Consider the following 14,037-nt stretch of genomic DNA (forward strand, 5'->3'; position numbering starts at 1 on the left):
TGGTATAGATGGGAATTGGGAGGAGAAGACCTGGGCTTGGGGTCTGTCTCTGCCTCCATGGAGCTGAGGGAGTTGCATGCATCCCCCCTCCCTGGGCTTCAGTTTTCTTATTCCGATGCTCACCAAGGTCTGTACCCACCCCCACCTCCAGTTTTGAAGTTTGCCATGCTAATCCAGCTCCTTGGAGCTCTCAGAGCAGGAAGTTGGGGCAGGGTGGGGTGGGGGAAGCCCTGGTGGCTAAAGGGCTTCCTTTTCAGAGGGCCTGGCATCTCTGGGGGCCTCCAGAGAGCTGACCCCACCTCCTGCCCCTCTGTTGGTGAGTTATTTGGACACAGAAAGTCACAGCTGAGGGGACCCTAGCAGACCATCCCATGTAACCCCACTGATGGGTGAGGAGCCAGAGGCCCCGAGAGAGGAACGTCTGTGGCCCAGAGGCAGAGCTGGGACTGGTCCCCCGAGGATCAATCCAGAGCCCGTCCCAGTCACCGAGAGATCCCAGGGTCCTTCCCGTAACTGGCCTTTGGTGGCCAGCTGCCTGGGAAAGTATGGAGTAGGCCAAAATATTTCCCCATCCTTTGCACTTTCACCTCAATAAGCAAGGAAGGTCTAGGAAGGAAGCAGAAGCCCCAGCTGTGCCCATCCCCTCCTCATCTTGCCCTCCCCTCTCACACCGTCCCACGGGGGCTCGTGAGGGGTCGTGAGAGCAACTGTGTGCTCAGAAGACGGCCCGGCCTGGATGGCACTCAAGGAAGAGCATGGGCCTGTCATGGGCACTGAAGCCTGGCCCCTCCCCTGCCCCAGGGTCAGGCTGGGGAGGTGCCCCTTGAGTGTGGGAAGGCAAGACAGGGAGGGGCGAGGCCCAGCTGCGAGGCGGTGTCACAGCCCAGCTCCCCACTCAACCTGGCTGGGGGGGGGTGCGGGGGGCCGGGTGTGCACGTGCACATCTGTGTGTAAACCCGCAGTTCTGTCCTCCTGCCTCTCATTCTCCCGGCCTTCTGCCCCGGCGAGAGGAGAGCAGAGGCCCCAGTCCAGAGCCTAAGGCAGAGGAGTTGGGTTCCCCGTAACCCAGATGCTGGGGCTGCTTTGTATCTTAGGACCCGAGTCAGGAGCAAAACACGTCCCCGGGACACAAGCGGTCAGGCTCAGGGCTCCTAATCTCGAGGTGCATCAGAGGTGGGCTTCTGGGGCCTGAGAGCCCTGTGCTGGACTTGTAAGCAAGATCATGCGGATGTGGCCCACAGCCTCAGCATGGTCTCAGAGGGGTGTGTGATCCCCAAAAGGCCAGGCAGAAGTTCAGAGAGGCAGACACGGGAGAGGCAGGTGGCTCTGCAGGCTGATGTTGGGAGGGAAGAAGGAAAAGGTCATGGGTGGAAGGGCAGGTAGGATGGCCCAGTAAACTTGGACCCTGGAGCCTGGCTACAAACCCCAGCTCTGCCACCTATGAGCTGCCTGTCCTTGAGCAAGTTACTTCCTCATCCTGGGCTTCAGTTTCTCTATCAGTTCAGTTAACACATGCTAACACTTGGGATGGTGCCTGACACACAGGAAGGGCCCCCCACAAGTCAGTCACGACCTCATGGCCCTGCTGTTGGCTAGCACCGTGCCAGCTGCATATTTGGCACTGAAGGTACGGAATGACCTTCCCTTTCCGGGTTCAGTTCCTGCCAGTATCTAGGGAGGCTGGTGTGGACCCCACGAGGTCCCTTTCAGTTGTGGATTCATGGCGTGTTCATTCCCTCATCCTCACCAATGAGGGGGTGTGAGTTTGCTGGGGAGAAGCCCCCATCTCCTGGGACTGGGTCTAAGGCTTGCCCTGACGGACTGTTCCCAAGCCAGTACCAGCCAGCAGCCCCTAACCCTGTGCAGCGCTCCCAGTCAAGCCCTGGTTGGCCCAGATCAGATCCAAATCAGAGGACTCAAACCAGAAGGGGGAGGGCAGAAAGGATGGACCTGTGCTGTTAATCAAATGGTCCAAAGTGAGTGGGTGGGTAGAGGCAGGGATACAGGATGCTGACCAATCAGAACAAACTCAGTGATGCCTCATTAACACTTTACTTGCTGGTTCAGACCTGAAAGAGGAGCTAAGAGAGCAGCAGCCATTCAAGGGGCAACAGCCATTTATTTCAATATTTTATCAACCACAATGGGCACGGGTGTGCCAGTCCTGGGTGCCCACCGCTATAATTCTGAGTATGCGGCAGATGAAGGGAGAGAATCAAATTCACCTCTAGTGACAATCAAAAAACTGTTTCATCTGCATATATGGGTGTGGTAACACTGGAAACAGTTTTATGCATCTCTGGAAACAGTGAGGAGTGGACTCATTTGCTTTATACCTTTTCACTGGTGGTATTGTACTTTCCGTTTTTGTCTATGACGTCCGTGAATTGCTTTTGTAAGCAGAAAATAAATTAAAGCCGTATGCCCAACGATCTGTATGCTCAGGCCTCCACATACAGGCCTTGGGGACACAGCAAGGAGAATGTAAGACTCAGTCTCTCCCATCTAGAATCTCAGGTCTGTGGCGAGGTTGAACAACCAGAAAAAAACTGACGATGGTGTGAGGGAGGTGGTTGTGCCAGGCAGTGCTGGGCAGAATTTGTGAGTGCGGGGACCAAGGTGTCGGGTGCTGTGAGGTCTAACGGGCCCCTGAAAACTCAGATCATGATTTGGTGCCTTGTGAGTTGAAGCAGAACGGAGCCTCATGGAGGTGTGAGATGCCGTGGCCCCAGTGACAGTATTGTCCCAACTGGGACCCAGGTCTCACAGATGGTAATGAACCTAGAACTTACGAGGCTGACTGTTTAGGTCTAAGTCTGGGCTGCTGTATATGGTAGCCACTGACCACAAGTGGCTCTTGAGCCCTTGAAGTGCCACTGCTCAGAAGCAGGATGTGTGCTCAAAGTGCAACACACTAGACTCTAACGACTCAGTGTGAAAGAAAGACTGTAAAACATCTCAGCCGTACCTTCTACGTTGGTTAAATGTTGAAATGATCATCTCTGGACTAATTTTATCTATTTCTTATTCATGTTGCTACTAGAAATGATAGTTATACCTGAGGCTTGCATTGTATTTCTATTGGACGGCACAGGCCTAGGCTGTCTTGGAAAAGCCAGAGCTCTTGTCACAGTAGATAGAACCCGTCACGGAGAGGTTGTTTTGAGTCTCTTTCCCTTGTCAGAGAACAAAAGCCCAATCACAGGCTCCAGAAGGGAGTGTTTGGTTTCTGGCAGTTTCAGACCCACAAGTAAAGCAGTCCACACGCTCTTCTCCCAAGGGTCACTGCTATTTGACCTTTGAGACAATCAGGTGTCACCTCTTCCAGGAAGCCTTCCTTGACCAGCCCCTGTGGCTAGGTAGGCTGCTCCTGCTCTGGTCTACGTATTAACAGTCTCTTTACTGATTCATCCCCTATACCGGGCAGAAGGTTCCTTGAGCAATCCTGGGTCAATCATTTCTGAATCCCAGCATTCTATGCAAGGCCTGTCATGAAGCAGGCTGCCCCTGGTGAGTGTGGAATAGGAATCCCATTGAGCTGGAGGTACCCACCGCTGCATTGCTTCTGCACCCATGTTCCCCATAACCCCTCCTTAGGTTTCGACTCAAAGGAGCTGACACCCCTAATCTCAGCCTTCCTGTCGTGAGCCATGCCTCCTCCCAGTTGCCGCCCTCAGTTGGCATCAGGAAGGAAGAGGATGGACAGAGGGTGAGGCTGATGACCACTCGGACCAGGGCAGGTGGGGCCACCTTCTCTGTGGCAGCCTAGGTGGCCCGCCCAGAGCAGACCCTCTGACGTCAGGGCAGAACGTACTCACCAGCGGAAGAAAGGTGAGCAGGGGCCGGACTCTGGGCCGAGCTTTCAGCGTGGCGGTTCCCGACTCACTCACAGTGTCAAACCGGTTGTCTCCATAATAGATCCCATCTAGAGGAGACAAGACGGGGAGACCATGACTGGGGATCAAGAGCATGGGGGACGACTGAGTTTAGTCTGCTCTGCAGTTCCCAGTGAGGAAAACCAAGCCCCTTGGTGGCCCCTGCTTGGCTCTGCCAGGCGCCTCTTCGTGACAAGATCCTACAGGTGGACGTGGGCTGATGGGGCCACTGGAAACAGCACTGCGAGGGACTCCAGGGGTGGTTTCTCGGGGTCTCCTGGGGCTTTCGGCCCCCAGCTGCCATCTGTCTCCTGATCCACCCACTGCAGGATCTGAGCCTTCACTCCCACAAGACCCTCCTTTGGGGGCGCTGAGAGCTTGGCCAAGGCCTCAGCTAACGCTTATCTCTGAGAAGAGGGAAGAAAACAAGTTGTTTTCTCTCGAGTGTTTGAATTTCTAATCTGAAACTAGAAGAGCAGATGAGGCCACCCAGTGGCTCAGCACCCACCTTCTGGACTCTGCTAACCTGAGATCTCTTTTATTTGTTTGTTTATTATTTATTTGGCTGTGCCGGGTCTTAGTCGCAGCACGTGGGCTCTTTAGTTGCAGCATGTGGGATCTAGTTCCCTGACCAGGAACTGAACTGAGGCCCCCTGCATTGGGAGTGCAGAGTCTTAGCCACTGGACCACCAGGGAAGTCCTTAACCCAAGATTTCTTTAGCCCCCAAACCATCAGTGATTGGGGGTCATGGCTCCGTTTGAGGTGCCCTTGAGGGCAGAGCAGAAAGAATAGGACAGTAGGGTCCACCTGATTTAATACAGATCCCAGCTCTGTCATGGACTTGCCATGTCATATAACCAGTCTGGATCTCACTTTTCCCATCTGTACAATGGGAGCAATGATGGGCCCAGCAAATGTGGTTCTGTCCCCTGTAGAAAGATGATACAGAACATTTCTCTTCCTCTAGTTGCTGGCCCTGTGCTCTGGGTTGTTTCTACAGGAGTGGGAGGGAGTGAGACGCTAGTCACATTTTCTCAACCAATCGCCCTCATGACTCTTAGCACACATTGATGGGACTTTCCCATCCTGCCCCAGACTCACACTGTCACCTCCAAGAGGCAGGAGTCACTGTGGACCTCCTACTACATGGGCCAAGAGCAAGGAGGACTTTCTCCATTCATGGGACGTGGGGGACTTCCTCTTTAGCCAGAGAGGACAGAGGAGAAAAGTCAAAATTCCAATGAACTAGTATCCTAGTAACTGAAACACTGGATGAACGGTGATTACTTTTCCTCTTGTACGTGACTTTGGGAAGAAATTGCAACAGTTTACAGATCTGACATAGAGGGCCTTGAATATGACATGGAGGCTCCGGGGGCACCCTAGAAATGGGACCCAGAAACCTCTGGTGTTGCCCTACCAGCCAGAGAGTTGGCTGGCACATTCCAGATTCTCCACCTTTCTGAGGGACCAACACGGCAAGCTTTCCCCTCGTCCCTGGAAATTCCAGTTCCCAGTACTGCCCTGTCCCATACACTCTGGGCAAACCCGATTTCCCAGTGTGGCTGCCAGGCTCCACGCCTGGGCCTGGAGACCAAGATGCCATGGGGTGGGTGGGGAGGGAGAAGGAGGTGGTAAGAGTGTAGATTTGGCCCAATCAGAAACAAGAAAAGTAGAGATAACCACATCTCCAACCGCTAACGCTAAAGCCCACCCAGTTCTCACTGGCTCTAATGTCTCACCAGCGTGTTGACACCAGGGTTTCCTGGGACATTCTCTAGACAGGGCTGTTTTGAAACCAAGGACCTAGATCTGACCTGGCAGCCAGGTCCATCGCTGCCTGGCCCCTTATTAGGACAGGGGGTAGGCTGGGGACTAACCCAGGCATGCTCCCCTCCCTCTCACTATTTCATTTAAATCTGTACTGGTGTTGGGGTCAAGGGAGCATCCTCTCTGCAGCTGAGTTACCACAATATTAATAGTTACTATTATTGTGTACCAAGGAGTTTTAGGGGTTCCCTGGTAGCTCAGCTGGTAAAGAATCCACCTGTGATGCAGAAGACCCTGGTTCAATTCCTGGGTCGGGAAGATCCCCTGGAGAAGGGAGAGGCTAGCCACTCCAGTATTTTGGGGCTTCCTTGGTGACCCAAACAGTGAAGAATCCGCTTGCGATGAGGGAGACCTGGGTTCAATCCTGGTTTGGGAAGATCCCCTGGAGGAGGGCATGTCAACCCACTCTAGTATTCTTGCCTGGAGAATCCCCATGGACAGAGGAGCTTGGCGGGCTACAGTCCATGGGGTTGCAAAGAGTCAGACATGACTGAGCTGACTAAGCACAGGAGTTTTAGAAGCAAGCAGCCTGGCAAGCTGATCACTATAATAGCAGTAATAATATAATGCCAGGTGGAATTTATTGGACATTTGTAATGGGTCAGGCACGCTTCTAAGCACCTTTCATGCAGGCTCAGCCACTCAGTTGCGTCTGACTGTTTTCAATATCATGCACTCCTTTGTCCAAGAATGCTGAAGTGGGTTGCCATTTCCTCCTCCAGGGGATCTTCGCAACCCAGGAATCGAACCTGCATCTCTTGCATCTCCAGCATTGGCAGCAGGATTCTTTACCTCTGAGCCACCTGGGAAGCCCAGATTCCATGACTCAGCCCATCTTCTGAGGCACTGTTGTCTTGGTTGGTTTGTGGTTATTTTGAACTGGGGAACCCTTTCTAAGAATATGATTGTTCTCTAGAATACCTGTGGAAAGGGAGCAGCTCTGGTAGAGACAGGCGTAGAAGGCCCAGGTGGCTCCCTTCCACGGGAGCACCTCTTGGAAATACAAGTTGCTTTCCCAGTTCTAAGAGGTGTGGCTGGGATTCGGGGAAGGAAATATGATGAGGGAAGCAAAGGCAAAGTGGTGTGATGTGTGAAAGACTCAGCTGGCCGTTGCCAGCTCTGAAGATGGAAGGGGCCATGAGCCAGGGAGTGCAGGCAGAAGGTGGAAAAGGAGAGAAAACATTCTCTCCTAGAACCTCCAGAAAAGAACAAAGTGTTGCTGACATTTTAATTTTAGCCCAGTGAGATCAGACTTCTGATCTACGGAACTATGAGATATTAAATGTATGTTATTTCAAGGGGGAAAAAAGAAAAGAAAAAGAGGTGTGTCTAGAACCTGACACAGTTTCCTGGGCCCCTCATACCCGGGCACAGTTCCCAGCTGGTCAAGTCACACCAACAAGTGGGGGAAGTGTGACCGCTGCCATAAGCTGGGATGCCCTAGAGTTCAAGGTCAGGGCTGGGGCTTTCTGAGCCTTAAGGTCAAGGTCCAAAATAAAGAGAAAGACAACAGAATCAAACTTTGGGGATTTTCCTGCAGAAGTAAATGAACTCTGCTGGGATCAGTGTCAGGGACACTAGAATAACTTTCTGGGAAGCCCCCTCCTCAATAGAGGAGATAAAGGAGGGCCTCTTGAGGGAGATGAAGTCAGGAGATAAAGCTGGTGACAGAGAGGAGGCTGGATGACTCTACCCAATGGGGCAGAGCCACCAGGAGGTGGGTGGCCCTTTGCTCCTTTGTCAGGGAGAACTCTAGAGTCTGGACCCTTGGGGCTGCCCTCTGTGCTGATGGGGAGACTGAGGCCCAGAATGGCTGGTGGGGGGCGGGGGGACTGGCCTAAAGTCTCAGAGCAGCAGTGGTGCCAGGGCCTAAATGGAGTGCCCCTTGAAGTGTTGGGCTCCAGGCACAAATAAGGGGGTACCCTACACATGGCATGTGGCTTACTGCCTCTCCCCAAATAGGCTGACCTAGTTTTCTCGGTTTGGAGCAGGGTGTGCGTGTGCTTGTGTGTGTGTTATGTGGAGGGGGAACCGCCAGCTCTGGAGGAGCTGAAGACTGGGTATCCATGGCTGCCTCACTCCCAGCCCTTCCTTTCTGCTTCTCCCCAAGGAGGAACCTCTCACTGGGCCTTCTTTCCTCATAGAGCTCAGGGTTGAAAGCCTGACAAAATGCTCTTACTGCCCCAGCCCCAAAGCTGTCCATGGGTCTCCTTGGAGGCTGAAGTCCAGAACAGTTGTTTAGCTCCTTTCTCAAATCCTAGATAGGTCCAAACTAGAGAGGAAATGAATGATAAAAATGTAACTGTCTGGGACTTGCCTGGTGGCCCAGTGGCCAACACTCCAGGCACCCAATGCAGGGGGCCGGAGTTCGATCCCTGGTCTGGAAACTAGATCCCATATGCCACAACTAAGAGTGTGCTGCAACTAAGTCCTGGCACAGCCAAATAAAATAATTTTTTTTTTTTAATGTAACCGTGTGATACCTGATACGCAGTATTATGAGCTAGGACCATTCTAAGCTCTCTTTACATCCCTCTTCATACACCCGTGTGGGAGGCACTTTTACTATCCTCATTTGCCAGATGAGGAAACTGAGGCTCAGAGAGGTTAAGTCCCCGGCCCACGGTCCCACAGCTAGTGAGGAAAAGAGGCCAGGATTCAAGTCCAGGCAACCCGACTCTAGAATCCAATTCCCTCTGGCTACAGCCAGCACAGCAGGGAATTAACGCAGGGATTCAACATCCCTTTGCTCAGTCTCCAGTGAGCTTGAAGAGTTGGTGAGGCCTGGAGGAGACAAATGCTTCCGGGAATCAGATCTGAGGTCATGCCCCAGCTCCTCCATGTAGCACTTGAGGACTCTGAGAACTTGCTCTGGCTGGGTTTCCGCACCGCCAAATGGGGATCCTTTAGGGAGAAGCCTCCCAAAATCAAGGAAAAGAAAAAAGCTAGCAGAGCTGAGAGGAAGGCTGGGGTGACAGTGCGGGGTCCCAAACTGCCAGGAGCCCCCACATGACCCCACGAGCACTGGCCATGGGTCTCATCAGATCCCAGGTGCTTGGGCTTCTCTGCCTGCAGATGCAGGGGACAGGGGTTCGATCCCTGATCCAGGAAGATCCCACATGCCATGGAGCAACTAAGCCTGTGCTCTAGAGCTGGGCAGCCACAACTACTGAGCCCTCATACTACAGCTACTGAAGCCTGCGTGGCCTAGAGTCTGTGCTCCAGAACAAGAGAAGCCAGCGCAATGAGAAACCCGTGCACTGCAACTAGAGAAAAGTCAGCAATGAAGACCCAGCACAGCCAAGAATAGATAAACAAATATTATGTTTTTTAATAAAAAATTCCAGGTGCTTAAAAAGGGTGGGGTTTCTAGTTGGAAGAGTTTGTTACCTTGACCAGAGTAACCCAGAACCCCAAAACAGGCCCCAACCTCCACCCCACCGAGGTAGGGCATCTGATCCTTGTCACTTGGCTGGAGCCCCAGCCTTTCAGGGACGAAGCTAGGGGGCCCCATGTGAATGTAACCCACAAACGGCTGATGAGGCCCTTCCTTGCTAATTAACAGGGCCACATGACAGGAACCTGAAAAGGCTGGTCTGTCCCAGCAAGTCTCAGCCCGTCTGACCCAGGGTGCCAGGGAGAAGCCTTTGTCCAAGGGCAGAGGGGACGCCGGAGGTGGAGCTGGGCTGGGCTGGGAGAGCCACAGAATAGGGGAAGGGGGACCACTGGGGGACGGAGCCTCAGGGTTGGGGACTGGGGGAGGAGGAGCGTAGCAAACAGGCACTCCCCAACAACCCCGCCGGCTTCCAGGCTAGGACATGCTCCCCAAAGTATGGCCTACAGCCCTGGTGAACTTCACCTGAAAAAGTGTCTGAAGTGCATCAGAATCTGATCTTAACAAGGTCCCGGGTGGCTGGATGCACTAATTTTTGAGCTGCATGGAGTCAGACTGACTGAGCCTCTGAGTGTTTCCTCAATTGAGAAAACAGTTTTTAGCATGGTGCTTCTTTCAGTAGATAAGCGCTTGCTAATGCAGGAGACTCAAGAGACATGGGTTCAATTCGTGGGTCAGGAAGCTCCCCTGGAGAAAAAATGGCAACCAGTATTCTTTCCTGGAGAATCCCATGGACAGAAGAGCCTGGTGGGCTACAATCCATGAGGTCGAAAAAGAGCCGGACATGACTGAGCATGAGGGGGGAAAATAATAATGATGAGGATGGTATTATTATCATTAATTTATTGGCTGGGAGAGAAGGGGCACCCTGTAGCCTGCAGTGGTCAAGGAAGGGCCTGACTTTCTAAGTTGAACTACAGGAACAAGAGGAGCTTATATAATGCGACATCAGAGACGGGGTGTGTGTGTGTGTGTGTGTGTGTGTGTGTGTGTGTGTACTGAGCTGCCAGCAAACCACAGCACACCTCCAGGGGACACGAGTAAACAGAAATCTCCTTCACACCCCTGCCACGCACAGGTCAGCTTTCCTTTCGGGAGGCTGGTGCCAGCCTGTCCCAGGCCAGAAATATGTGCTCAGTGCCTGGAGTTCATGGCTTTCTTACCCGTTAGCCTGGCCTGAGACATGCGGTCCCCAGGAGCAGGACTAGTAGAACCTGCAGCCACCTTAGGGAGAACGCCCAGGGGTTCTCGTGGATAAGGAACTGGGATAGGCCCTATATATTTATGTAGAATTGCAGGACGTCCTCAGTGAGGAAGAGCACGGCAGCTCTACCTGGAGAAGATTCTCAAATTTTCCCATACAAAAGAATCACCCAGGGGACTTCCCTGGCAGTCCAGTGGCTAAGACTCTGTGCTCCCAATGCAGGGGGCCTGGCTTCAGCCCCTTCAGTCAGGGAGCTAGATCCCACATGCTACAAGGAAGAGTTCATATGCCACAACTAAAGATCTCACACAGCCAAATAAATTAATTAATTTTTTAAAAATCACCTGGGAGTTGGTGAAAAGTCCAGGACCTGGGTCTTAGCCCAGAGATTCTGACTTCCTATACCTCAGGTGGGGCCCCCAGGAATCTGCATCTTAAGTAAGCATCCTAGGTGGCTGTGAGGAAGGTGACTTACATTTCGGAGGAAGGGCCCCCAGCAAGCAGGGCGTCCTATTGGTGGGGAGGGGTGGAGTGACAGTAGATAAGGAAGCTTGGCTCAACTAACCCAAGAGCCAAGGGAGGAGTCCAGAGCCACTGGCAGTCTGGTCTCTGGCTGCAGCAAGTCCCTTATCATGAGATTTAGAAAGATCCACATCTCTGTTTTCTCACGTACTTTAAAAAACAATTGTGTGGCCTTTTAAGACCCTTGGATGGGCCCAGCGGGGAGGCCTAGGCTTCATTAGGAATGCAATTGCATTAAGTGAAGCGCTTTAATAGTTACTGGATAAATACCAGGGAAATCCTGTAAGGAAAAATTTACCCATCACCACACTCACATGACTGTTTGCATTTTACCTGCTGCACCCAGCCTACCCTTGTGCAAACAGATTTTTACATGACTGTAGCCAAACAGCAAGTGCGTACTCCTTAATTCCCTTACATACTCCCCATTGATTTTCTTCCCCCTGAATCCTACCGGCTGTTCTCCAAGCGTATGGATACTGCCAGCATCTCAGGGAACGTCACAGACTCAGGGACCCTATGAAACTCTAATCTCAACCCCTTTGAGACCGCTTCACAGATCAGTTTCCTCTGGTCTACAGCAATGTTAGGAGGAAGAACTGAAGCAGGAAGCGCTCAGAGCTAGACATGCCCTGATAATAATAAACCAGGCAGGAGTTGACAGATTTGTTCTGTAAAGGGCCAGCTAGTAAATATCTCTGGCTTTGTGAGCCACACTGTCTCTGCTGCAGTCACTCAATTCTGCCCTTAGTAGCATGAAGGTAACCACAGAGACATGCAAATGATGGGCGTGACTGGTCATGTTCTAATAAAACTTTATTTACAAAAACAGGCCATGGGCCTTAATTTGCCAATCCTTGTTTAAGTGTCTTTCCTTTCGATGCTCTTTAAAGCACTGCCATACACAAAATTTAAGCACTCATTCTGTAAGGAGCCTGGATACCAGACTGCTAGACCCACTTAACAGAAACAAAAAATACTGAGGCCCAGACAGTGGCTAGGCCCCCAGTTATTGACAGAGGCGGACTCCAAAATAGGTCTGAGGTCTTCATCACATCTGAGAATCCTCACCATTAGTCCTTTCTGTCCCCAACTCCAACACATGTCCTGCTTAGCAGGAAGACTTTACACCCACTGGGGCCTGGGAAATACCCTGGAAACCCTGGAGAGCCATTCTGCCGGCTGCGCGTTGCTTCCCACCTCTCCACGTGGCACAGGCAGGCTGAGTCAGCTGGAGACCCAGTTGTGCCCTAGGGAACGGGAGGCTCCCTGGGCTCCAAGCCCTGCTGGTGGAGGCAGCAGCTGGCCAGAGGTGACTGGGCACCATGCCCACATCTCTTTACTGACCCCACCAGAAGTCTGTTCGGTGTAGGAAAAATGTTGGGGAATTTACCTATGGCAAAAATGTAGAGAAATATGTAAAGCAAAAATGTAGAGGTGTGCAAGGAAGGCATTCCCCTTGGGGAAGGAGTGTGGGGGGAGGTGTTCTCAGGTAGATGCCTCTCCATCCAAATTCCCCCTTGATTACCTTCCACTTTCGAGGCTTCCCTGGTGGCTCAGATGGTAAAAAATCCGCCTGCAATGCAGGAGACCCGGGGTTCGACCCCCGGGTCAGGAAGGCCCCATGTAGAAGGAAATGGCTACCCACTCCAGTAGTCTTGCCTGGAGAGTTCCAGGAGAAATCTGGTGGGCTACAGTCCACGGGGTCCCAGTGAGTCCAACACGACAGTGACTTTCATTCATTCATACCTTCCACAAAGTCACCTCTGCAAGCTGGAGTGTGGTCTCTGGAGCCCCACAACCTGGGTTCAAATATTGGCTCTGCCCCATGAGGGAAATTTGGGGGCAATGAAAATGTTTTAAAACTGAATTGTGCTGACAATTACACAGCTTGATAAGTCTACGAAAAAAAAAAAGAAAAAATCCGTGAACTGTACACTTAAGAAAATCCTGGCTCTGGCTTCCCTGGCTCAGTGGTGATCCAATCCCTGATCTGGGAAGATCCTACATGCACAGAACAACTAAACCCGTGCACCAAAACTACTGAGCCTGTGCTCTAGAGCCTGGGAGCTGAAACTAGCAAACCCCACACGCCTTAGAGCCATGCTCAGCAACAAGAGAAGCCACCACAGTAAGAAGCCCTCGACCGCCAACTAGAGAGTAGTCCCCACTTGCCCCAAGCCTGTGCAGCAATGAATACCTAGCACAGCCATAAATAAATATTAAAAAACAGAAAAAAAGAGAAAATCCTGGCTCGATCATTTAAAACGGTGTGCTCTTGGGCATGTTACTTAACCTCTCTGTGCCTCCTTTTCCCCACCTGTCAAACAGGAATAACAGTCCCTACATCACAGGCTGGATGAGGATTAAACAAGTCAACAACAGGAGGACTTTCGAATGGTACCTTGCACCTAAGAAGGGGTCAATAAATGTTTGGGATTCAGGTGAGGAGAGGTGTTTAGACCTTAGAGTTGTACTTGGCAGGACACATGTGTTTGCTAAGTTCCTAAGCCCTGCCTCCAAACTGCCCTGGCCCTCCTACCTTTGCTCCTGCTGTTTGCTCTGGAAATGCTGGGTGCCCTTCTCTCTCAGCTCACATGCTAGTTCCAATCAGAGGTCACCTCTCTGTTCCTTTTGCACTTACTCTTTTATAGCAAAGGCTCAGAAAGGGCTAAACGGCATTTGGTCATCTCTGTTCACCAGCCAGCTGGAGATCCTTGGGTCAGAGAGAGGCGATGTCTCATTTGCCCTCTCCTGTCCGGGTGTCTTGTGTCCTGCTCCTGATAAACCTGGGGACTAAACTGAATCCAAGAGCAGGGGCTGAGGCTGTGACATCCTCTGGGGGTCCCCACACTGTGGCCATAAAGGTCAGTGAAGGTAATGGGGTGACAATGAAGGCAGGTGAGCTAAAGCAGTGATGGGTGACCCTCCTTGGGCCCAGAACCTCAGATCAGACACAAGAAGTGAATTCCTGGCCTCACCCGACTAGATTCTCTCTCAGTTATAGAAGGTACAAATTGCAGAAAGATGCAGTGATCAGATGACCCACAGGCAGAGCCCAAAGGCAGGGCAGGTATGATGGTTTCAAATACCTGCAGACACATCAACCTGATTCAGGGGCCAAGGGCGGCTGGCAGTCAAGGGAGGCTTCATTCATAGGCACCCGTCGTTGACCTGACAAGGGCCTGTGATCCCAGAAAGAGACTGGGTG

At 52.0% G+C, this 14,037-nt stretch overlaps 1 protein-coding gene across 1 annotated transcript in view; it reads right to left on the minus strand.

Annotated features, from left to right (window-relative positions):
• Positions 1-14,037, minus strand: part of C20H6orf132 (chromosome 20 C6orf132 homolog) — a 35,701-nt gene that overhangs the window by 20,613 nt on the left and 1,051 nt on the right. Inside the window, exon 2 of the mRNA XM_027959197.3 lies at positions 3,819-3,925. Coding sequence (XP_027814998.1) covers positions 3,819-3,925 — 107 coding nt within the window. The remainder of the gene's footprint in view (positions 1-3,818; positions 3,926-14,037) is intronic.

The sequence above is a fragment of the Ovis aries genome, chromosome 20 (genome assembly GCF_016772045.2).
Source record: "Ovis aries strain OAR_USU_Benz2616 breed Rambouillet chromosome 20, ARS-UI_Ramb_v3.0, whole genome shotgun sequence".
Taxonomy (NCBI): Eukaryota; Metazoa; Chordata; class Mammalia; order Artiodactyla; family Bovidae; genus Ovis; species Ovis aries.